Here is a 25,089-nt window from a genome sequence, read left to right on the forward strand (position 1 = left end):
AGGCAACTGCAGAGCAGTGTGATGCAGCCCTCTGCAGGGAATGTGGGGATGAGTGAGCACCAAGATGGGGCCAAACCCAGTCTGGAATCCTGGCAGGTCTTTTGGCAGTGGAGACACCAGAGCTGAGGAATCTGAAGAAGGATCAGCCCTCAACAGGGTGAGGAAGGGTCTGGGAGTTCTGTGGGCAAGATAAAGAAACATTAGCTGGGTATCAACCCATCTTGGCTGGTTTAGCCCCATGAAAAGAATACCTCAAGATATAAGAGAGGAAGTAAGGAGCAGGTAACATCTGTGATCAGAGAAGAAAGATCCAAAGGGCAGGTTGGGGCCTCAGCTGCAGGCCTCCAATCCAAGGGGATACTCGCTGCATCTTGGGTCCCAGGCCTGTGCACTTCCACACAATTCCAATCCTGTCTCTCTTCTCTCCATGCAGCCAGCTCTTGTGTGCCTTTCAGAATAGGATCTGGCTTCTCCTCCTGCTGAGGCCATCCCTGAGACACCCAGGCTGACCTGGATGGCATCTTCTCTGCCTTACCACCTCTATGCTGACCCCAACCTAGCACTTGTCCTGTAGACAACATGTCTGTCTACCTCCACCAGACTGTGAGCTCCATGAGAGCAGAGTCTTTCCATCCCCGGTACCCACCACAGAGCCTGGCATATGGACAGCTCTGAATGTTTATAGAATGAATGAATTGGCAGAGGAGTCAATCTAAGCAGGAGAAACTGCCAAGAACTCAGAGGGAATCAAGAAGGAAGAATGTTGAGTCTTCTTAGAGCTTACCTGCACAGGGGGCTCTCCTAGAGGGAGATGAAAGCTCAGATCATTTACGCATCAGTTAGTAATACATAATACATAGGACAGCCAGTAATTACTGTTTTGTTTTAGATGCACCAGATACATAATCAAAGTAGTCTTCAGATCAAGCGGAAGTCTACTTGAGAAACCACTTCTAGGGAGCCTAATCTACACTTGGACCTGATTTAGAAGATGAGGTCTGAAACTATCCTGATGATATAATGAATTGAGACTTTGGAGGCCTTGGAGAGGGAGTAGTGCATTTTGCAATGGGAATGATAGGAATTATTGAAGGCTGAGGGCAGACTGTTCCATTATATTATCCAAACACTGTCACAGTAATATTTCTCATCTCACATGCTCTTATCCTGTGTGATCTTGCCATCCCCCATCAAGAGGTCTGACGGATCTGGGCAGGCTTGTGATTGCTTTGACTAAAGCATAGGGTATAAGTGATGCCATGTGACCTTACAAGGCTGGGTCATAAAGAGTATGCAGCTTTCATCTTATTTTTCTGACACACTTGCACCTGAATCCTGGAGGAAATCCAACTACCACATCCAAGATGTGAGGAAACTGAAGCCATAGGGGAAGGCCATGCATAAGGACTCCTGTCAACAGTTCTAGACCCTCGCCATTTAAGTTGTCCTTGCTGAGGCTCTGGGCATTGTGCAGAGATAAGCCAACTTCATCATGCCAGTCATGTTCAAATTCCCAAGCTATAGGACCCACGGACTTAATAAAATAGTTGTATTTTATACACTAAACTTTGAGGTAATAACTGGAACAACTGGATAACTTAAAAACCACATTATAAGAACCATTTGACCTTTTGGTGTAAAGAGTTAAAGAGACTTCATAATGAGTAAAGTATAAGTTTTAGTGAAAAAGTTTATGACTTTTGCTTAATGGCTTGCAATGGCTTATTTAGTCATTTCTTTGGTTTTAGGATACTAAGTCATGTGGCTATATCTGATTTCTATATAGTTGATGTGCCACAGTACATTAGTTTGTACTGGTTTGTTTGTAAACATTCCATTTAATTTGCATTTTGTTCTCCTACTTGATTGAAAACTTAATATAATGATTCTTTAAAAAAGAAGATGACGAAGAAGAGGAAGAGGGAGAGAAATGCTGTAAAACAGTGAGATGGGAGTTTGTTAGGGATTAAAGAATACAGTCTCAGCATACTTCAGGACCACCTTGTCCTGACCTGCCAGGAAACAGGCCTGGGACCCACATGCCCTTCTCCCTCCTGTGCTCGCCTCTTCTCCTCTTCAGGGTGCTTGGTCCAGCTTAGAATATCTGATTCTTCTTGGCACTGGTGCTCCCAATTTGTTTGAAAGAAGGGGGCTATATGGCTCAGAGATGAGTGGGATTCACCAAATCCTAAATTCTACAAAGGCAAAACTAGCCTTAAAGATGGAACTTAGACAAGAAAGAGGATCCCTCCACCCCCTCACTTGAGGCTCAAGCCTCCTGCCTATTTTCAGAGGAGGGAGTCTCCCCTCCCACCTACTCAGAGTGAAGAGAAAGTTCTCCAAGTCAGACCCACAGTTCATCTGAGCAGTCCACCTTAGGGGCTACCTTGGTTCCGCAGACTGAGTTGTCATGTCAGAGTTTGATTTGAGAAGCCACACAGACCTACCTGTCCAAAAAAACACCCACCACCCTTACTGCCTTCTGGAGTCTGCCAGGGAAGCCTAAATCACCACCAATGGCGTCAGTCTCTGAGATATTCAATTCAACCAAGAAGAACCCAGTAAATGGCTTTAGACAACCATTCAGGGGCCACTCTGTTCAGAACAAGTTTCCGTGTGGATTCAAGGCCTGCCAGAATTAGGCTCCAACCTACCTATCCCAGCTGTTCCTCTACAGAGCCCCTGCAGGCTCCCATATTTCACAAACACAGTCATGCCTTTCCCACTCCTGGGCCCTCACTGCTTGCTTCACTTTGGTCTTGTCCCTTAGCGTCTCTGAGACCATTTCCTCATCTAAGAGAACAAAGAGATTAATACTTATTTTGTAGAGAGCTCACTCAACCTTAGGGCTATAAACCTCATCTGTACTCAGGACTTTAAATGCAGGACTCCAGCTCTTTCTCCTGAGTGGCAGACTTCAACTGCCTGCTTTTAAATATATATAATATTTTTTTCTTTTTTTTTTTCTTAATCTGAGACAGAGGGAGGGGGAGAGAGTGAGGGAGGGGGAAAGAGGAGGGGGGAGAGAGACATCAATTTGTTGGATTTGTTGTTCCACTTATTTATGGATTCATTGGTTGATTCTTGTGTGTGCCCTGCCCTGACTGGAGCTCAAGCCCGCAACCTTGGCATATGGGATGATACTCTAACCAACTGAGCTACCCAACTGCCTGTTTGAGCTGTTTCAAACAAGCCTCAAACCAAACTCCTGACTATGTTACTCCTCTAGGGTTTTCCATTTAAGTAAATAGCGTCATCATCCAGCCAAGTTCACCTAAGCTAAAAACCTAGGTCCCTTGCCCAGCCGGGCATGGCTCAGTGGTTGAGCATCAACCTAGGATCCAGGAGATTGAGGTTCGATTCCTGGTCAGGGAATGTGCCCGGGTTACGGCTCGATCCCCAGTCCGGGGCGTGCAGGAGGCAGCCGATCAATGATCAATGACAACCCTCATCATTGATGTTTCTATCTCTCCTTCTCCCTTCCTCTCTCTGAAATCAATAAAGACATATTACAAAAAACACACCAAGGTCCCTTGATTCCTTTTCACTCATCCCCACACATCCATTCTACCACCAAGTCCTGCAGACACTATTTCTAAAACATACTTCAAACTGGTCCACTTCTCTCCATCCTCACTGCCCCTACACTAATCCATGCCCCCAGCATCATCTCTGCCTCCCCCCAATTTATTTCCTCAGAACAGCCAAATGTTTTAAAACCATAAATTAAGTAGGGGAAGTTGTGTGTTGGGCAGGGGGGGAGATATGATACATTTCTGTATCTTCTGCTCAATTTTGCTGTGAACCTAAAACTACTTTTAAAAAATAAAGTTTATTTTAAAAAAATAAATAGCTCAGCCGGGCGTGGCTCAGTGGTTGAGCATCGACCTAGGATCCAGGCAATTGGGGTTCGATTCCCGGTCAGGGCACAAGCCTGGGTTGCGGGCTCGATCCCCAGTCGGAGGTGTGCAGGAGGCAGCCGATCAGTGACTCTCATCATTGATGTTTCTCTCTCTCTCTCCCTATCTTTTCCTCTCTGAAATCAATAAAGATATATTTTTTTTAAATAATAAAATAAATAAATAAATAAAGCCACATGACTTACTCCCTCTTTTAAAACCCTTCAAAGACTTCCCATCACTCTTGGAATAAATCCAGTTTCCAAGGCTTTGGTTGATCTGGCCCTGCCTACTTCACCCTCCTCCTTGTTCACTTAACTTCTCCCTCTAATAAGCTCAGGTTTCTTCTGCCTCAGGGCCTTTGCACTAGCTGTTTCATGTGCCTCGAACCCTCTACCCTTCATTTGGCTGTCTTCTTCTCATCCTTCAGGTCACAGCTTAAACTGTGACACCTATCTTGGCAATGTCTTCCTGACAGCCTAACCCTAACCCTAACCCCACATTCTCCTCTTCCCCATCACATCAATCTGTACATTTCTGTCATGGCTTTTATTGTATCTATAATTAACATGCATACCTGTTTACTTATTTCACTGTCTCCTTTACTAGAATGTGAGTCATATGAGGGCAGGAATCTTGTATGTCTTACTTACCACTATATCCCAAGCACCTTTTATCACACCTGGCACACAGTAGGTATTCAATATACATTTGTTGAAGAAATAAATGAATATGCATATTTTATTGTAAACTACCTGAAATATTTTTAGAAGTCACAGAGTTGCTAACAAGTACTGCAATTATCATTACAGTTATTGGTGCACTTGTCTTCCTTACTACATGGTCAGAAAATGTTACTCAATAAATGTCAGTGAAATTAATTCAAATAGGGACTCCATGGACTTTGAGAACAGATGATTTAATATCATGAAAGTTGAGATTTAAAAAGATGGTTCTGTAGCAGCACTATCTACTAGAACTGTGATGACAGAAATGGTCCGTATCTGTGCTAATACAGTATCCACTAGCCACATGTGGCCATTCAGCTCTTAAAATATGTAGCTAGTGGTTACTGTATTGGACAATTCAGACCAGCATCAGGAAGACCTGTCAGGAGGGAGTGTTTGGGGCATGGATAGGCAGAGATTCAATGGGAAGACAGAAGGCTGAAACTTGGGTGTTCAGAGATAATCTAAGATATTTGAATTTTACCTATGAGTCTTCAGTGGGAAGTCACTGAAGAGTTTTAAGCAGAGTAGAATATTTCACTCATTCATTCATAAATCTGCTTAATTAAATTTATTTTTTAACCTCTTACCCCATTCCTTCCATAGACAATTGTGTTATTAAATATTTTTGTTTTTATGTATTTGATGAGATATGATTGGTATTTGTGGTAATGGGTCTTTTTATTTTATTATTTTTAAGTGAAAGAGACTTTACTAGTGAAGCAGTGAGACTGAGAGTGGCTATTCCACAGACCCAGCAGCCGGGAATATGTATTTTTAAGTAAAATTATTGTATATCTCATTCTGTTCCTTACTCTCTTTCTCTAAGCACTGTGTTATTAAGATCCATCCGTGTTGCTATAAGTACATCGAGCCAGTTGCTTCTAATTTCTTCGTAATACTCCATGGTATACATTCAGCTCACCACACCTTACCTATCACACTCCCAGCGATGGATGCCCAGGACGCCTCCAGCTTCCCACCTTCACATACTCATGCATGTCTCCTTACAGACCTGTAAAAGAATCTCTTTTGGTCATGTGCTCAGAAGATGAATTGCTGAATCATAGGGAATGTATAAATTTAATGTGCTTAAATATTGCCAGAAAAAATACATTTTATAAAGATCTTTCTGGCTGCCTTCATTCATTCAGCCAAATATTTACTGGTCACTTACTAGATGTCAGGTAGTTTTAGGTACTGAGAATACAGCAGTCAACAAGACAGACAAGATCTCAACCTTACAAATTATAAACAAGAAAATATGAACAAAGAAATATCAGGTACTAACAAATATAGAGTGAAAATAAAGTTGGTGGTAGAACAAAATGACTGGGAGGCTATTTTGCTTGTGAGGTACTTTGTGAAAAGTGGGTTGAAGGGGATAGAAACCACTGGAGGTGAGGAAGTCAGGTAGGCAGGAGGCTATTGCAGCGATGGAAGTGAGAGATGCTGATGGTGTAAATCAGGTAGGGACAGTGGAGTCCATATCTCTGCATCCAGATATGGTGGAGCCCTTTACCAAGACAGGGGACCCTGGAGATTTCCAGCTTGCAATTGGCCATCACAGGTCTGGAGCTCACATAGTATAGGCTAGAGGCACAGATTGGGGAGTCATCTGTGTTTGAGTTGTTTATTGGCTTCCTAGGGCTACTGTAACAAAGTACCACAAGCTTGGTGCTTAAAACAACAGAACGGTACTCTCACAGTTCTGTAGAAGTCTGAAATCAAAATGTTGGCAGGGCTACTCTCTCTGAAGCCTTGAAGAGGATCTTTCCTTGCCTCTTCCAGCTTCTGGCAGCCCCAGGTGTTCTATGGCTTACAGCTGTAGCACTTCAGTGTTGGCCTCTGTCATCACACCGCATTCTCTCTATGTCTTTTAAGTGGCAGTTTCCTCTTATGCGGACACCAGTCATGTTGGTTTAGGCCCACCCTAATGAGTTCATCTTAACTTGATTACATCTGTATAGATCCCATCTCTTTTGTTTTTTCTTTTTTTTAAATATGTTTTTATTGATTTTTAGAAAGGAAGGGAGAGGGATAGAGAGAGAAACATCGATGAGAGAAAAACATCATCTATGGCTGCCTCCTGCACACCCCCTACTGGGGATGGAGCCCACAACTCAGGCATGTGTCCTGACTGGGAATCAAACCATGACCTCTTGGTTCTTGGGTTGACACTCAACCGCTGAGCCATGCTGGCTTGGCTGCAAAGATCTTATTTCCAAATAAGGTCACATTCACAGGTACTAGGGGTTAGAACTTCAACATATATTCTTAGGGGACATAATTCTACCCATAGCAGGTCATATGTGAAGCAGTGGGAGTGAATGAGCTCTCCACAGGAGAGGTTACAGAGTCAGAAGTACTGGGGACTCTGACCTTTAAGAAGGGGCAAGTAAAAGACTGAGGAGCCCATAAGGGAATCTGAGAAGAAAATGGTCTCCAGTTGCATCTGCCGCATAGACAGAGAAACAAGAGCAAAAAAGTGTCCATTGAACTAAGTAGTATGACAAATGTCAGTGTCTTTCCTGAATGCCAGACTAAGGGAAGGAGCAGAGCCTGGGTAATACAAACAGTGTTTCAAGAAATTTAGTTTGGAAGGAAAACTCTGACATATGGAAAGAACTAGAGGAGATGTGAGGCCAAAGGATTGTGAAGAAAATGGAACAGTGCAATCCCAGTGCAGTGGAAGGAGGTTGATGACTTGGAAGATGGGCTTTGAAGTTAGGCAGATGTGCATTTGAATTCCAGTTTAGTGTGTTCCGCAGTGGTGTGAGTTTAGGCTGGTTGCTTCACTTTACTACACCTCAGTTTCCTTATTTGAAAAATGGGGATAATTATCATAGTATCCACTTGCCAGGGGGGTTGCAAGGACTAAATGACTGAAGGCTTCCAATATGCTTAGAACAGTATATGGCACATAGTAAATGCTCAACAAATATTAGCTGTTACTGCTATTAGGTTAAAAAACACACACAACGAAGGAGGTTTCAAGAAGGAGGTGGTAAGTATATCAGATGTGGTAGACAGGACAAGGAGATAGAAAGTGGACAAAAGATCGAGGATTTGGCAGAGTGCCAGCAGAGCCTGGGAAGAATGGAGTACAGAGGTAATAGCAGCTAAGGAGTAGATGGGAAAGAGAAGATGGAGGCAGTAGGTATGAAACACTCTTTCTGTCGCAGTTGAGAAGAGAGCAGGAGTTAGGTGTTTTTGTTTTTTTAATCATCACCTGAGGATATTTTCCCATTGCTTTTCAGAGAGAGTAGAAGGAAGAGAGAGAGAGAGAGAGAAACATCAATGTGAAAGAGTCACATCGATTGGTTGCCTCTGGCACACACCCTGACCTAGGCCGGGGATCAAGCCTATAACCGAGGTACGTGCCTTTGGCGGGAATAGAACCTGAGACCCTTCAGTCCACAGGCTGATGTTCTAACCACTGAGCCAAACAGGCTAGGGCAAGAGAGAGCAGGAATTAGAAGGGAGAAGTAAACCCTGATTTGAGCTGTAACAAGGAAGTTGGAGGGGAAAGTTGCTGGGAGTATTTGGTACTAGGGGACCAGGTGACACCTTTTAAATCTTTCAAATATTATTTGATGCCACAAATCTCCACCTTTGCTATGCTAAGCTTGGGCATATCCAGGAGAAGCTGTTCTACAAATGAGGAATGGGCACTAAAGAATGATCCCTTGTGAGAATGTGGTGATATAGCTCAGCAGGGAGGAAATGGGAGGGAGGAAAAAGAGCTCAGAGGTAGGCTTGTCCAGTTTCAGAAGCCTGTGGAACAACTGGCTAGAGAGTGCCTGGTGGGAAGGGCTCAGGGCTAGAGACACAGGTTTAGGAGCTATCAGTAGCAGGCAGTCGCCCAAAGCAGGGGAATGGATAAAAACACCTACAGACAGCAGGTGGCAAGAGAAGAGAGTACAGGAAAGACTGAGGCTGGTGGGGAGGAGAGGTATGAGAAAGGTTGGGCAGTGGAAGCTACAGTAAGAGCACTTCTCTGGATGGAATCGAAAGAGAACCAAAAAACCATCCACTGAATGTCTCAATTAAGAAGGGATTGTAAGCCTGGCCAGCGTGGCTCAGCGGTTGAGCATCGACCTAGGATCCAGGACATCGGGGTTTGACTCCAGGTCAGGGAACATGCCTGGGTTGCAGGCTGCAGCCGATCAATGACTCTCATCATTGATGTTTCTATCTCTCTCTCTCCCTCTCCCTTCCTCTCTCTGAAATCAATAAAAGATATATTAAAAAAAAAAAAGACTGCTTTCAGGAAGTTTGGTGTTAAATTAACAGAGATGTACAAGGCAATAGCTTTTTGTCTCACCTATCTTGTTCATAGTTACAAAACACACAAAACTATGAACAAGATAGGTGAGACAAAAAGCTATTAGGTGAGCAGGAGCAAATGAAAAGAATGACAGAGAAAGGAGAAGACTTTTCCCTAGAATGCCTGGGTCCTTGTTACCTATAGCACACAATAATACTTAAATAACCAGAAAATCACATGCACAAACCCTTCAACAGAATCGGTGGCATCTGCTAATTCTTATCCACAGGGACAATATGTAACTGTTGTATGTACACGGGTTGTTTCATGGCTCGGAGGACTCAGTGGGAGTACTTTCCCCTGCAGCACCCCCAACCCTGGTCTCCTGACCAATTTTTAATCTTACTATTACAGGACTCACCCTTCCTAGGAGTTTCCTCTCACCCCACCCGCTAACCTTAAAGCTAACCAGTCCACGCTCGAGTTCCTTTCGCACCTTCCATGCTTTGTTGCCGGGGACAGACTGGGAACTATCCTGCTTGCCTCCCCTAGCCTTGGTCTGCTTCTGGCATCCTGTGAGCTCAGGGGTGGGCCCAGGTAAATCGGTCCTTAACGGGCTAAGGGAGGGTGGTCGTTTCTGTATCCTTCACTGCCTCGCCTTGTGATTTAGTTGTTTTCCCATCATTTCTCTTTTTCCGTCCACTGTGCCCTGGGTAAGGGAATCAACTGCGAAACAGTGGGGTGAAGGGCACCCGATTGAAGAACAGCAAGGAAACCGGTGCTGGCGGCCCCCCAGGAACCGCCAGGAGAGGGCGCTCCAGGGCCAGGACTAACGGCTGCGGCTGCGGCCGCGGCTGGAGAGTCCGGCCTGGCGCGGGACACCTGGACCCGGGAAGCGCACGTGGGGCCGAGAGGCGCTTGGGGGCACGTGTGCTGTTCCCGGCGCTCCGACCCGGCTAAAAATACGCGCTGCCCAGCGCAGGCCAGGTCCTCCCGGGGTCGCGGAGGCGGCCCGCGGGAGGAGCTACTTCTGGAGCCGCATTATTCTGGGAGGGAGATTGCTGCTCTCGGGACGGACCTTCCGGGCTCCCGAGAAACTGGGGCAAGCTTCCCACCGGCCCCAATCTTGTCATCTGTAGAATGGGGACCATTCATTTATTGAAGAAATATGAAGAGCCTATATTGTGCCTGGCACTGTTCTTATTGCTGTGAAGTTCAGTCTAGCGTTGAGGAGGGCGGGGGTGGGGGCTATAATAAAGAAGCAAACGAACAAACAGGATACTCTCATATTTTCAAAAATGCCATGATAAAAATAAAGGATGATGTAATAGGAGTGATATGTAAGCTGGTATTTGAAGAAGTCACCCTGAGAAACACGTCTGGGCAGAGAAAACTGCCTGTGCAAAGGCCTCGAGTCTGGCCAGCTGGAGAAGAGAGCGGCCAGGGAGAGGGCAGGGAGCTGGAGAGGGAGGCCCCGCCTGGCCAGAGACCACAGCCCCAGCACAGCGGACCCTGAAACTAACCTAGGGTGGCAGACGTCCGAACCGCGGTGGTCTGCGGGGAGGCTAAGATTGCCTGCAAGGAGCTCGAGGGAATTTCTGGGGGCGAGGGAAGAATACCTTGACTAGGGGTATCGACTCCCTGGTTAACACGTTTATCAAAACTCAGCGGAGTTGCGCATTTTATTATATGTAAATTTTACCTTAAAAACAAAGGTGAGAGTCGCCGGCTTGTGAAAGCAACCGTGAGCTGGGAAAATCGTTCTGCTGCGCCTTCCAGCTGGCTCCGCGGGCAAATACCGCAGCCCGGGCTGCGCAGGCATCCTCTGGACTGGAGGGCGGGTGGGACCGGCTGGGAGAAGTGTTCCTACTCGAGCAGCGTGCGGGCCAGGGCGGTCTCGAGGGTGGAGGTGATCGGTGCAGCTCAAGGCCAGAACGGAGACTGCGGAGTCCTGCCCCCCACCCAGGTCGTTAGGGGCAACCTTCGAGCTGCCCTCCTCGCCCCGCCCTTCGCGCTGCGGCCAGGTGGCGGTTGGGGCGCCACAAGCCCGTTTGATTTCCCGCGGCCGGTGGAAAGGGGCGGAAGGGGGAGGGGAAAGAGGCCGCGGACCAATGGGTAGGACTGCGCGAAGTCACGTGACCGCATCGGGGCGGGGCCCAGGTGTACTTACGGGGCTGCGGGCGAGGGCTTCAGCCGCCCCGCGAAGTCCGGGAGGCGGGGCGGGCGTGCGGGTCCCGGGGCTGCTCCGCTAGGATTGGCCTGAGGCCGGGAGGCGGGTCCGCGCGCGCCGTGGCTGCGGGCTGCGATTGGCCTGGGGCCAGGGCCCTCTGCAGGCTTGCGGGCGAGGCTCTGGGCTCGAGGACCGAGCGGGGTGGCGGATCCGCGAGCCGGGGGGAGGGGCCGGGGCGGCGGCGGCGGTGGTGGCGGAGGAGGAGGAGGTGGTGGCGGGGGCCGGTACTGGACCCGGCGGGATGAGCGAGGCGGAGGCGGCAGCGGTGGCGTCAGCGGCCCCCGTGGCGACGGTGCCCGCGACGGCGGCAGGGGTGGTAGCGGTGGTGGTACCGGTACCGGTGCCGGCGGGGGAGCCGCAGAAAGCAGCCGGCGGGGCGGGCGGCGGCGGGGTCGGAGCCGCCTCAGGCCCAGCCGCTGGGCCCCCGTCGGCGCTGGGCCCCCACACTCCTGGCAACCCGGCGACGGCGGCCTCGGGGACCCCCGCGCCCTCAGCCCGGAGCCAGGCGGACAAGCCGGTGCTGGGTGAGGGGGGAGGACGCGTGCCAGGGCGGTTCTAAGGGGGCGGGCGGGCCGGGTGAAGGGAATCGTGGAGCCCAGCGGGGTCTGGAAAGCCTAAGGTGGGCCTGGCCCGAAGGCTAAAGGACTAGCTGGGCTAGGGCGGCGGACCCAAGGAGGTTCCCCGGTGGGAAACCCTGCCTTCCTGGGCGGGAGAGCGCGGTTAGCAGGTCCAGCTAGGGCCCTGGGCGGAGAACGAACCTCAGGGCCTGGCCACGCCCCCGGGGCGGAAGACGTGGCCTCGCTGACTCAGGTTAGCACCCCGTAAACCTCTAAGTCCGGGAAGCAGGTGCACTAGGGAACCTTACATTAAGAGGACTAGAAAAGCCCCCAGGTATGACCTGAGGGCCGGACTTTGGACCAGGTGAGTACACGATTGTAGGTGAAGGGCCTGGATTTGTAGGCTCCGAGGAACATGTCTTAGAATTGGAAGGGTTTTGAAAGCCTGAGCCTCACTGTGTGGGCTCCCACTTGAAGTTAAGCTTACTAAGTAGTAGGGAGGGAGGTTAGATTTCGGAGTGTCTCAAAACTGAGTCCAGCCCCATCTCTTCCCCCATCTTACTGTCCCTACTGCATCTCTGCCTGGCAGCAATACAAGTCCTGGGCACTGTCAAATGGTTCAACGTCCGGAATGGTTACGGATTCATCAACAGGTATCTGAGGAACCTAGGGAGGGGGTGGAATGGGTGTCTTCCAAACTGGCCTGTGGGACTGGACACCTTCCCCACCTCATCTCTACCCCTGCCGAAGCACATGGTTGCAATGTCCAGCTGACGCTGATTGAAAGTCTTTAATCGTAACACAAATGTGGGCGAGATGAAGCTCCTCATCTTCAAGGGCAGCAGAGGGTTAATGATCTAGGAAGTTGGCAAACCTGGCTCTGACCTTCCCAGCTTGTCTCACCTTCTGGCTTAGTTTGCCTCACCTTTGGGGCAGAATGTACCTGCTCTCTGCGCCCCAGGGCTCCAGGCCTCACTCATTTTCCTGTTTCCAGTAGCGCACATAGCACTCTCACAACTCATCTTCTTTACAGAGTTGTTGGCTCATTTGAACCCCACCTGACAGGACTGAGGTTGGTGGGGGTTGGGGAAGGAGCCAGCCCAGCCAGAAGCTGCCGCTTTTCTTCTTTGGCAGCCTCACGCCCTCCCGGCACTGGGAGGGGCCCTAGTGGCAGATTCTGAGTAAAGCCAGGCCTCCCCCTGTGGGCCCTTCCCCAGCCTGGGCACCCTGCCCAGCCCAGCCCTCCTGGGAGGCGCTAGTTCCCTCTTAGCAGGCTGACCTTTGTGCAGATCCAAGTGCTTTACAGCTAGAATATTTGTTCTAGGGGAGGGCTCTTCTCTAATTCTGAAAACTGAGGACTCCTGGGAGGTTCTGAAGGAAAACCTCTCCCCTCCCCTCATTGAGGTGCTAGGATAAACCGGTAACAGGCAAGCAGTAATAGAGGGTGATCCGATATTCTCTCTCACCCCTGGTCCCTTGGTGTGTTGAAAGGAGGCCTGACCTTGGGGCTCAACTCCTGGTCAAAGCTGAGAATAAAGTTTGGAGGCTGCTTAGAGCAAGTTCTTGACACACTGTCCACATCTCAAGCTTGTTCTGTACCTCTCCTCCTGTCCTCACTTTCTTGCTCCTTGAACGTAGGGGGAAGGAGACAGGAATGGAATTTTGCAACCGTGATGGGGGTTGTTGGCCAGGGACAGTTACACCCAGCACTACCAGGTTCTAAGCGGCAGAGGGTGGAGTGCACAGCTCCTGCAAAGTCAATCTGCCTCCCCGTCCACCCTTTCTTCATGAAGCCCAGGTTTCCACTGAGGTTTTAAGTATACTTCTCTTCATTCCTGCTTCTTGGGGCCCTGTCTACCTCCAAGCAGCCATGGAAGGCTGGAGAGGATGGGCCTACTGATTTAGGAAAGGACAGCTAGGGAGTCCTCAGGGGAGGTGAGCACCTCACCAAAGCCACCTCCTAACAACCCATCCTGTTCTGCAGGAATGACACCAAGGAGGATGTCTTTGTTCACCAGGTAAGAGCTAGGTTGGCTTTCTGAGGGGAAGAAACTGGCCTCTCTTTGAAAGCTTTTGCCATAATACTTAGCACACATCATCTCCTCCAGCTTTTACCTTACAACAGCATGCCCACCAGGAGATAGTTTCCCTCCCTATCTGCATCAGGTGCCTGAATTAACTGCCATTGGCCCCACTTGTGTTGGGTTGTCTGTCAGAAATGTATGTGCTGCCCTCTGAGCATGGCATGCTCAGTACCTACTGGGACCTGTTAACACCACAGGCGATGTTCAGTGGGAAAGGGCACAGGCTAGTGGTTCTCAAAGTGTGGCCCCTGCACCAGCAGCATCACCTGACATCCAAATTCTCAGGCGCCACCCCAGACCTACTTGAATCAATCAGACTTGGGGGAGAGGCCGGCAATCTGTTTTAACAAGCTCTCCAGATGATTCTGATGCATGCCATGGTTTGAGAACCACTGCTTTGGTGGAAAGAACTCTCAGTGGGATTGAGGTAAGAAGCACAGTACATTTTACCCACTCTGCAGCTTAAGACACTCTGCTTTTTGTTTTGATTCTGAGTTCATGTTTCTTGCCTCCCTTTTTGAAATCCCTGAGGGGTAAAGGAGGAGGGAGTGTGTCCTGGGGACAGTGGTAACTGCACAATTGTTCCTGAGGCCCCTAGTTTATGGCTTTTCCCCTACTAAACTCTACCTTCTCCTTGCTTCACCCACCAGCCCCACCCCACAAGTAAAATGGTGAAAAGAATAAAATGGGGTGGTGGGCCCAGCAGGAGTGAGAAACTCTAGTCCTCACCTTTCTCATGGCCTTTCCCCTAACCAGACAGCTATTAAAAGAAACAACCCCAGGAAGTTCCTGCGCAGCGTTGGAGATGGGGAGACTGTGGAGTTTGATGTCGTGGAAGGAGAGAAGGTTTGGGGGCTGTGGTGGGATATAGAGTGGGAGGATGGCCTAGATGTCATCCCAGGCTTTGCCCCTCCTTGGCCAGCTCCTCCTCTGGCGCATTAGCCCAGACTGTGTTCTCATGCAGACTTTGTCGTCTTTAACACTTTGGCTGCTTTAAGGGACATCCTGAAGAACAAATCCCTGCTATCACTCAGTAATTAACATCTGGGTTTCTTTGTAGTTCAAGCACTTCTATGTCTGTTCTTCACATGGGGTCCTGTCCCAGGCTCTCAGAGTCAGCCCTCTAGTAAGATGGACAGTTGCTGCCAGACCTTTCTGCTTCTACACCCCCCTACTGCCAGTCTTAAACTCAAGAGGGTTCAGTAGCAGTTATTTCAGAAGGGCAAGCTGCATGCCTGGCCAGCGTGGCTCAGTGGTTGACCATCGACCTATGATCCAGGCGATCGTGGTTTGATTCCAGTCAGGGCACATGCCCGGGTTGCGGGCTCAATCCCCAGGAGGGGGTGTGCAGGAGGCAGCTGATCAATGACTCTCTCATCACTGATGTTTCTATCTCTCTTGCTCTCTCTCCCTTCCTCTCTGAAATCAATAAAGATATATTTTTTTTAAAAAAAGGGACAAGTTGCAGAGGTGGCCCTTCCTAGAAGGGTCCAAAGATGCCATTGCTCTGCTGGGCAAGGTGGAAGGAAGTTAGAGGGGCTGAAGAAATCTGGAGAGGAGATTTAGCTGGAAGAAGGGGAAGACTAATGATTCAAGCATTTTGGGAATGTTGTGCATTTGTTGTTGGAGCAAGTTCTCCCCACCTCTTTTCCAGGGTGCAGAAGCTGCTAATGTAACTGGGCCTGGGGGGGTGCCAGTGAAGGGTAGCCGCTATGCCCCCAATCGACGTAGGTTCCGCCGATTTATTCCCCGGCCTCGCCCAGCTGCCCCACCACCCATGGTGGCAGAGGCTCCATCAGGTGGGACAGAACCAGGCATCGAAGGGGAACGAGTTGAAGACCCTGGGCAGAGGCCCAGACGACGGCGCCCACCACCCTTCTTCTACCGACGTCGCTTTGTGCGAGGCCCAAGGCCCCCCAACCAGCAGCAGCCTATAGAGGTGAGGGGAACTGGGAATGTGGAACTCGCTTCCCAAGTCCTGGGAAAAGAGTGGGAGTTGGTAGAGAGAGAGAGAGCACAGAGTCACCAGAGGAAGTAGAACCCAGGGTTGGGAAGAGCTGTGGACACCAGGGTCCTAGGCAGCTGTTGTTGCTCCAGCTCACCAGGGCCTGTGTATCTTCCCAGGGCACTGATGGGGTAGAACCTAAAGAGACAGCCCCATTGGAGGGGGACCAACAGCAGGGAGATGAGCGGGTCCCCCCACCCAGATTCCGGCCCAGATACCGAAGGTAAGATTTTCCAGGGCCCTATCTTCCCCTTCACTGTCCAGTATTGGATGAGGGTGGTGGGTGTAGGCGCATAAGGGGGGTTGGAAGGATGGGAAGGGGAAGAGCTAAGTTCTCAGACAAGCCTGAAGCTAGTGGTTTGGGGTGGGGAGGTGGGGAGGTGGGGATTTGGGTAGCCTAGAGATTGATACATAGGTACCCTCGGGAAACAGCCCGTGGGGCTAAAAGCCTGGCTCCTGGGGTGGAGATGGGGATGGGGAAGCTGGCTGGTCCATCTCTCTAGGTGGAGTCCTGGGAGGGAGGGAGGCAGTCTGCATTGGAATCCCTATGCTCTTCAGGGTCCCTACTTCTCTCCCCAGGCCTTTCCGCCCCAGGCCACCCCAGCAGCCTACCACAGAAGGTGGGGATGGCAAGACCAAGCCCAGCCAAGGTCCCACTGATGGTTCCCGGCCTGAGCCCCAGCGCCCACGAAACCGCCCCTACTTCCAGCGGCGACGGCAGCAGCCCCCTGGACCCAGGCAACCCACAGCCCAGGAGGTGAGGACCTTGGACTGTCCATCTACCGTGGAGCCAACTTTCTTCTCTCTTCCCCCATTCCCTTCTCCCCCTCCCCTTTTTATCCTTTCCCCTTCCCATGTCACTCTATCCTTCTGTTCCCGTATCTCCTGGCCCTGTCCCCACCCCACACTACCCCTTCATTCAGCCTAACATCAGAGCCATACTACTGGGTCCACCGCTGGCACGCACCCCCGCCCGCCAGGAAACCCCAGGAGAGGCAGTCTAGCCCGTGTCAGCCCCTGCAGGCTCCCTTTTCAGCTCTGCTTGGAGTCACAGCACCAGCTGTGGATGTGAATTGGGGGAGGAGTGGGAAGGGGCTATGGGAATGGGAAGAGAAAAGGTGGGAGAAGATTGAAGTTGGAGGGCCCTAAAGGACAAGAAGGTCCCAACTGACCACGCTTGTTCTTTCTAGACCTCAGCCCCCATCAACAGTGGGGACCCCACCACCACCATACTGGAGTGATTCCAACTCGAGGACACCCAGAACTACCATCTGGTGAGTGGCTGCTCTAGGAGAGGGCCCAGGGTGGGAAGCCAAGAGGGCGGGGGACTGGGTCCTGATAAGTTACTAGCCATGACTTGTCCATTTCTTCTTCTCTCTTAGGTATCTGCCAGGTTTTCCAACTGACCTGCACCCTACCCAGCACCCCTCCCCCCTTTCCCATATTCATGACATCAAAACACTGGCTTTTCCCCCTTTTCCATGAGACTCAGGAGGGCCAAAGCAACAGCCTTTTGCTTTTTTTTTCTCTCTCCCCTACCAAGGGTTGAAGGAAGGGATCCATCCTTTTTGTTCGAGGCATCAACTCCCACCCTAAATCAGGCTGAGAAGGAACCAGCCAGCTCTTACCTCCTCCTGGTTGTTTTTCTTTCCCACCCCAGTTTATTTTTTGTTTCCCCTCTACCCTCTACCTCTGAAGCCATTTTATGAACTGTCATGTGCCACCTGAGCCTCCAGTAAAAACAAAAACAGGCTTTCTTGTCGTCTTGGTCTCTGCCTCTTTTCTGTTAGAATTGCTGGTAACTGGCTGGTAAAGGTGGGGAGCAGCCTGGTCACGAATTGTTGTTCCCATGTTTCTAGCTGTGGAGCTCTGAACAAGTGCTTTCATCCCTGTGAAAGTCACTTTTGCCATCTGTAAAATGGGGATAATGTTTTCCTTGCAGAATGAGTGTTTTGTAAAGTGCTGAGAACAGTCTGGCACTTGCAGCTACACCTTATTAGCATTTACTATTAATAAAAGCTATGACTAGAAATATAAGTGGGGGCATGAGTGACAGCATCCAGAGGAATCTTCTGCCTGGAGCTGAGGCAGGATAGAGAGGAAGAGTGGGGAGGGAAGCTGTGGTCCGTCCCTGTCTGAGCCCATCCTTGAGTGCCTCCACGACAGGACACTTGTCTCATACAGTGACTTTATATACGTATCTATATATTTACATTTAGTACAACAGACTTTTGGTTTCTTCTTGCGACCCCTTCTTTTTCAAACATGTATAAAAATATCTGAAGATTCCTCCCAGCCTAGTGTTTATAGGCAGCCTTTCAAATCTCTTTCCTTTAGTTGGTCAAAAGTCTGTGGGTACAACACCCTTCCACAATGGGAGAGGAGGAAAGAGCTGGGGTCCCAGGGGCAGTCAAAGTAGGGCCCAGAGCCTTAAGTTTAGAGGCAGGAGCTTGTTATCCCTTCCTCTCACATATGGGCAGGTGTTCCCTCTCACCCTGGAAGGTTGAGCAAGAGGACTGAGCCTTTAGTGAGAGAGGTGAGGTCAGACTTTGGGAGGGTTCATCCTTTGCCTTGGATGGATCAAGACAAAGCCCTCTTCACCCAGAGTCTATGTGACAAGAATTCAGAGAAAGTGCCAGAGTGGGAGGAGTCCAAGGTGGTAGGAAACTGGATTTCTCTTGTCCACTCCTGCTCTGTACTTCAGTTCACCCCCACTAAACTCAGTCCTAGAGTCTCTCCTCCAATCCCTCTTCTCTAGCAGAGGGGCAAAAGTATTCTGGAGCTGAGGTGGAAAGGGGTGAACTATGGAGGAAGGAGGAGAGGGACAAGAGGGGAGAATGGCCCACCTCGATGGCCACAGCCTAACCACAACACATAAATAATCCAAGAAAGTCACACGAGGGGAATGAGGGGGTGCTAAGACCACCTCTCCCTCCAGCTTCCCAATTCCACCAGGCTGCAGGGGCTTTCTCCACCCTGGATGTGATGGGGAAGAGAGGGTTAAAGTGCCACAGAGGAAAGGAGGGGGTCTCTGGGGACAGAGAGAACTGGCTCTCCCACCCCTGCCTGGTCCCTCAGTCATTCTCATCTGGCCCTAAGTACTCAAGTTCTGTGCTGGGTTTCACCTCCTGCTCTAAAAGAGAGGGTGTCCGATGGAAGGCAGCTGAGATCTGGTCAAACGTCCGGCCTCGGGTTTCAGGCACTTTTAAGAAGGTGAAGATGAAGAAGCCGAGCAGGAGGACCGCAAACAGAAGGAAGACGTAGGGACCCATAGCATCCTGGGACAGGCAGAGAAAGAGGTGTTGACAGAGGGGAGGGAAAGGGCAGTCTCAGGCAAGCTATGAACTAAAGTCTCCATAGGGAGCTGGGATACTGCAGATAGCAGGTGGCTCCTTTGCAGGGCAATGGGAATAGTCAGGAATGAGAAGTTAGGACCCTCTGAACCCCAACTCTCCTATAGTTTTTCACCCTCTTACCATCCTGTGTCATTGCACTCAAGAGTATTAATATGTTTATAATTTTATTCCTAGTCTAAAGTTATGCCACTAGTTTGTTTTGAAGACACCTCTATTGCTATGTGACCTATTTCAGCTCCCGTCTTTCCTTTGATCCTGGTGGAGCTGGGGGAGTGCCTGACTGGAAAGTCAATGGGCTAGCTGTGAGTTGCCCCCACTCTGGCCTATGGTTGTGGGAGATGGGACAGGAGCAGGCCACCTACCGCAACATATTGGAAACCCATGCCAATGAGGAAGTTGCACGACCAGTTGGAGAAGCTAGCCACAGTCACGGCTGCTGGGCGGGGTCCCTGGCTGAAGAGCTCAGCCACAATGAACCAGGGGATGGGGCCAGGGCCAATCTCAAAGAATGCCACAAAGCCGAAGATGGCCACGATGGAGACATAGCTCATGGCTGGAACTCGCTCCTGCGGACAAGGCATGGAGGGTGGGAATTCAGGTCGGGTCTTTCTGGATCTTCTTTTGCCCTCAACCCAGAAAACTAAAATCAGCCCCTCCCAGCAGCTCACAGAGAAAGGGATCTGCCACCCTAGGTTAAAACAGGCCCTTGAGCACTTCTAAACACTGACATTCAGCTGGTGGCCCTATGCCAATTCAAGGTAGAGGGAGTGTTATGGACTCTCAGCTATTAAGATGATCAATTCTCAAAAACAGAAAAAACAAGGAAAAAAAGATGGGGGGGGAAGATGATCAATTCCCCATTGGTTCTAAAGCTGGGTCCTCAGGAATTATTGTTTCCAAGGTTGGACAGTGGCTCACCCTCTGGGCTGCCAGAATTGTGCTACAGCTTTCTCCCAGAGTGGGAGGAAGTGCAACCTAGTTCCCTCAGGAGCACAGACCGTGGTCCTGGCATACAAGCTGCCTCCAGGATCAAAGACACATATGCCGAGGAGTGGCCCTGGCTGGACACAGAGCCTGTTGGGGCAGTCCCCATGGGTTTGGGCCACTGGTCTCTTTCCCACTCTCCCGACCTCACCAGCAGAAGCAGAGCCACAGTCATCAAGATGGCACAGCCACACATTCCTGCCAGGCCCAGAAGATGGAGTGTCCGGCGCCCAGCCCGCTCCACCAAGAGCACCTGCAGAGAGAATCAGGGCTTGGCAGGTTGGCTTCAGGTTATGGGGAGTGAGAGGGATTGGGTGGGTGGAGACAACTAAGGGATGTGACCATTCCAGGGGCCAGTAGTTACCGAGATCAAGGTGAAGACTGTGTTGACCACACCAGCTCCTATGGTGGCATACGCTGGCTGCCCTACCCCCGCCGACTCAAAAATGCTGGTTGAATAATAGAAAACCTAGAAGTGGGGGAGAGAAAAAGGGGATGGCAGGGATGTCCCTTCCTTCCCTGCAGCCACATCAAGCTGGACTGACCCTGACTTTTAAGGGAAGGGGGCTTTTTCTCTCCTCCCCTCTGCTTGGGCTGTTCCCTAACCCTGCCCTTCCTGGAGGCTGCTGCATACATACGGCATTGATGCCTGAGAGCTGCTGGCTCAGCTGCAACACAATGGCAATGATTAGGGGCTGCCGGTGGGTACGGCTCCCCAGGAGCTGCAGCAGGGACAGTGGCCTTTCGCGCTCCAGCTTCCGCTTCTCCTCCTTCAGCTCAGCCAGCGCTCCAGACACATCCGCCCAGCCTGTCAGGCGCTTCAGACCTGGAGATGAGGAGGGTCAGGACTGAGAGGACAAGGAGAGGGTCTGAGAAGGGGACAGACACTAGCAAGATGGGGTGGAAGCTCACTCCTTTTGGCGGGTCCCTCCAGGTTCCGAATGATGTAGAGGTAGCGGGGGCTTTCGGGGCAGAAGGGCAGCAGGACCAGCTGCAGGAGGGCAGGCAGCACTGTGATGCCCAGGAGTAGTGGCCAGAGTGTGGCAGTGCCCAGCATGGACTCCAAGCCCAGCACCTGCGGGAGAGGATGGCAGGCCATTCAGCCTGTTCCCCAGAGCCCCTCCGCAAACCCCTCCCTATCCCCGCATGAGGCCAGGCCCAATCACCTGGGCAATCAGAATGCCAATGACGATAGCCAGTTGGTTGAGTGTCCCCAAGGCGCCCCGCAGGTGAGTGGGGGCGATCTCCCCCACATACATGGGCACCAGCCCTGATGTCAGCCCTGGACAGAGTGAAGAAGAGAGGCTGAGGCAGCTGCCCACTCCTTCCCGCCACCCAGGGATAGTGAAGGAGAGCAGGGCACTGGGCAGGGCCATGGCGCCTGTGGGTACCTGAGTAGGCACCAATGAGGAACCGTCCAAGGATGAGCATCTCATAGGAGGCAGCAGCGTTGGCCAGGCCCATGAGGGTGCCCCCCAGCACTGCCAGGGCGTTGTTGACCAGCATTGCCCTCTTCCTGGCAGGCAGAGAGTGGGGCTGTGAGAGTTAGGGTGCCTGTACTATGGCTCCCTTCCTGTTCCCTACCCTTGTCCTTCAGCCCCGTACCTTCCCAGCCACTGAGAGATGACGCCAATGAGGAAGGAGGAGACCATGCCGCCCACAGAAAAGATGGCCACGGAGAGAGCCCAGAGGGTGGTGAGGGTGCCTGGGGGGATGGAGCCAGGTCCCCCAGGTCCCTGCCTCCCCAGCCATGTCTCATTGTAGCTCTGTTCAATCACCTGGGGAGACAGACAGGAGTGAGTTCCTGCAGACCCTTCCCTCTCTGCTCATCCCTGCTGTCCCCTCCCTTCCTTGTTTGGGCACCCCCACTCTGCAAGCCTCAGGACTCTTACCTTCTGTGGGGCATTGATGACCCCAATGTTGTAGCCAAACTGCAAGGAGCCAAGCACAGCAGAGAATACTGCAAGGACCAGGGTCCCAGTGACTCGCTGCTGAGGAGGTTCCCCTTCCTGGGCAGGCAGAAGTAGAGAGGAGGCATGTCACATGAAAATATGGTTTCTTTCCTTCTTCAGGGACCTGGGCCTGTGCCCAGCCAGAGCCTTATGTTACTGGGTTCCATCCAACATGTTGGGTGAGGGAAACTGGGCCATATTAGGACTTGCGGGATCTGTGTAAACAGGAGCAGGAAGAATCCCACAGTATGGGCATGGAGGAGAAACTGAATGTTTGAGTCCAGCCGGCAGAGAAATGTTTGAAGACCTAAGCCTCACAATTCCTCTGTGACCTTGGGACAGGCTTGGCCTTAAGAGAGTTGAGTTCAGATTAGCATGACCTTGGGCAAGTCATTTCCCCACTCTGAACATAGCTTTCCTCTAGATTAGGAGAGAAAGGGGGGATGTTGCTTGCTTTGCCTACCTGTCAATGAAAGTGTGATAATCAAAATAAAATGTTAACCATATCCTGGACAGTGCTGGTTTTATAAACTAACAGTGCATTATCATCATCAGCCTCTGTCCTCTTGCCTCCCTTCTGGGGGTTCTTTCAGCAGGCTCCTGAAGGCCCCCAACAGGCTCAAGAAGAGCAATTCCAAAAAGGGCATCGCGGTCATTCCTCCCTGCCGATGGCCCTTGTGGTGGCCTGCTCTATCTCCGCCCCGGTCTCCCCTCCCCCTCTAAGCCCCGAGGAAGGGCAGGGGGCCATGCCTAGCTTCGGCCCGGAAGGGCCAAGCCCAGAGGATGGGGGCGGGAAAGTGGTGTGAGGGGCGGTGGCGGTGGTGACCGCTCACTGGCGGCACAGACTGTCTCCAAGCAGAAACCTGAGCTGGGGGGTGGAGGGGGGTGGGGGGCGGCTGCCACTCCTCTCTGCCCCTCCACCAACCGTGGGGCCAAGGGAAAGTTCAGCGTTCTGGAGAACCACCAGGAGCGGGGGGGGGGGGGGGCAACACAGGGCCTCGGGTCCTAGAAAAACTGCCCGGGAGCCGCAAGAGAAGCTCCTCCTGGAGTTCAAGACCCGCCTGGATCTGCTTTCTCAAGCTAGATCGAGGGCAGAGTGTCACTGATTCTGGCGCAATTCACGGAGAACTAGAGAAGGGGGCGAGCCCTGTTCTCACAAAATCCAGCTGTGGCCCGTGGCCCCGAGCGGTCCCCCAGACTCCCTCAGCCTCCAGGAGGGACTGGAATCCGACAGTCACGGGTTGTCCAGACGAGTATAAATAGCCAGTCTCCCACCCCCACCCCCTGCGCCTGCGCAGGGACCGCCCCTCAGCTGACCCCAGCTGCGACCCCAGCCCGAGAAAAGCGAGACCCGCGCCCCCATCCCACCGCCTCATGCTGAACCCTACTTCTGAGCCGATCTGTTGGAAGCCCGACGGCATCTTGTCTTAGGAGCTGGAGGCAAAGGAGCTGCGAGTTAAAGACAGGGAGGCGACTGGGGGTCTTCGGCCCAGCCTGGCGGGCAGAGGGCGCGGGGGCGACGAGGGTCCCGGCTTGAAGTGAGGAGGGTGGACCCAGCGGGACCCACAGCCGCCAGCCAGGGAGCTCGAGAGCGGCAGGGCTCCGGGGGATCTGGCCGAGCTGGGCCACAAGGAAAAGACCCGAGGAGCCCCCGCAGCCCCCACGGGCCACGCCCTTCACAACACCCATTGGCCAGGAGCCCGCACACCCCAGAAGGCCACGCCCCTCCCTAAACCCGGGGTTTAGAGCTTGGCACCTGATAGCGGGTTGGTCAGCCAGGCCACACCCCACACGGTGCCCGGCGAGACACGCCCCTGGGTTCCCTTTAGGTTTGAGAAAAATTACTTCTGGGAGCGCAGAAGGCCCCGACCCCTCGCGTGAAGACTCCTCCCACCAGCTAAGGTTTTGGGGCTCAAGAGGCGACTTGCGCCGCGAGTTGGGCCCGCGGGGTTGGAGAGGCGGGAACCGGCCAGGTGTACTCGCCCGGGAGGGGACCCGGGCGGCCTGAGACACCGCGCGAGCGCGCGCGCGGGGTGCGCAGGAGCAATGGCCTAAAGTAACTCACGGTGGTTATTTTTAGCTCCCACGTTGGGAGAAGCCAAATGTCAGGTCCCGGGTGTCCCAGCTTGTCCCGGGCCGGGGAGGGCAGGGAGATGGAGCCTTAAAGGGTCCACGACACGTTTCCCACGCTGGGGTGGCCGTGGAGGACAGGGAATTCCGTTCCTAAAGGGTCGGGTGGTCCTCCTTCTGTTCATCCCGGCTCCGGGCACAGCCTATCTGGCCCTTCCCCTCGCCCCCCCCCCCCCCAGTTCCCCACGTTGATTCCCTAAGACAGCCCGAGGGACAGGTGGTCACAGCAACCACGCCACCGGCCCTGAGGTCCCTGAGTCCCCACGCATGTGCTGGTCGCGTGAACAATTTGGACACGCTCTCCGGAGGCCGTGCCTGGTTTGAATCCCCAGCTAGAGCCGGCCCTGGGTGGAGGACTCGACCTGGAGTGGGCTTGTCCAGAGAAAAGTGGCAGGGGGAACGCAGAGCGCGCGGCCTCGGAGACGGGGCTCGGAAGCGCGGGGCTGCAGTGCCACCTGCAGGGGGAGCGAGGACCCGCTGACGGATCGCGCCAGGTCGTCTCTGGCGCAGGGTCCCTGGCCGCCCTTCCGCTCTAAGGCTTCTGCTGCTGCATCCAACTCAGGCCTCTTTCTGGAGCTTCAGATCTGAATGTTCAGCTACCGCCTGGGGGAGTCCAAACCTGCTCCTCCTAACTTTCTCATCCCAGAAAATGGTCTCCATAGCCACCGTGCCACTCCTATCAGAAGCTTGGAAGTCATAATTAATATCTCCTCTCCTGCAGCCCCCTTTATCCAGTTAGTTACCAACGCTGGTGTTGGTACCTCCTAAACTCACCGTCATATGATTTTCGTTACCTGCGCTGCTGCCAGTTTGGTCCAGATCGCCAGCACCCCGACTGGTACTCCTCCCCCTTTCCCTTACACGGAGGGCAGAGTGTAACACAAAAAGTTCAGC

At 52.1% G+C, this 25,089-nt stretch overlaps 2 protein-coding genes across 2 annotated transcripts; one reads left to right on the forward strand and one right to left on the reverse strand.

The window, feature by feature from the left end:
* Positions 1 to 11,368: 11,368 nt before the first annotated feature.
* YBX2 (Y-box binding protein 2) lies at positions 11,369 to 17,535 on the forward strand. The gene is made up of 9 exons (XM_087825908.1): positions 11,369 to 11,651; positions 12,274 to 12,337; positions 13,669 to 13,702; positions 14,525 to 14,614; positions 15,423 to 15,707; positions 15,893 to 15,996; positions 16,353 to 16,530; positions 16,964 to 17,047; positions 17,156 to 17,535. The coding sequence occupies exons 1-8, from the start codon at positions 11,369 to 11,371 to the stop codon at positions 17,012 to 17,014; spliced, it is 1,089 nt and encodes a 362-aa protein (XP_087682034.1). The 3' UTR covers positions 17,015 to 17,047; positions 17,156 to 17,535.
* A 208-nt stretch (positions 17,536 to 17,743) lies between these two features.
* SLC2A4 (solute carrier family 2 member 4) lies at positions 17,744 to 23,565 on the reverse strand. The gene is made up of 11 exons (XM_016222539.2): positions 23,454 to 23,565; positions 22,006 to 22,122; positions 21,719 to 21,891; positions 21,505 to 21,629; positions 21,280 to 21,395; positions 21,026 to 21,188; positions 20,752 to 20,939; positions 20,478 to 20,582; positions 20,265 to 20,366; positions 19,492 to 19,695; positions 17,744 to 19,051 (listed from the first exon to the last, which is right to left on the reverse strand). The coding sequence occupies exons 1-11, from the start codon at positions 23,484 to 23,486 to the stop codon at positions 18,848 to 18,850; spliced, it is 1,530 nt and encodes a 509-aa protein (XP_016078025.1). The 5' UTR covers positions 23,487 to 23,565; the 3' UTR covers positions 17,744 to 18,847.
* Positions 23,566 to 25,089: the final 1,524 nt, after the last annotated feature.

The sequence above is a fragment of the Miniopterus natalensis genome, chromosome 17 (assembly GCF_054644295.1).
Source record: "Miniopterus natalensis isolate mMinNat1 chromosome 17, mMinNat1.hap1, whole genome shotgun sequence".
Lineage (NCBI taxonomy): Eukaryota > Metazoa > Chordata > Mammalia > Chiroptera > Miniopteridae > Miniopterus > Miniopterus natalensis.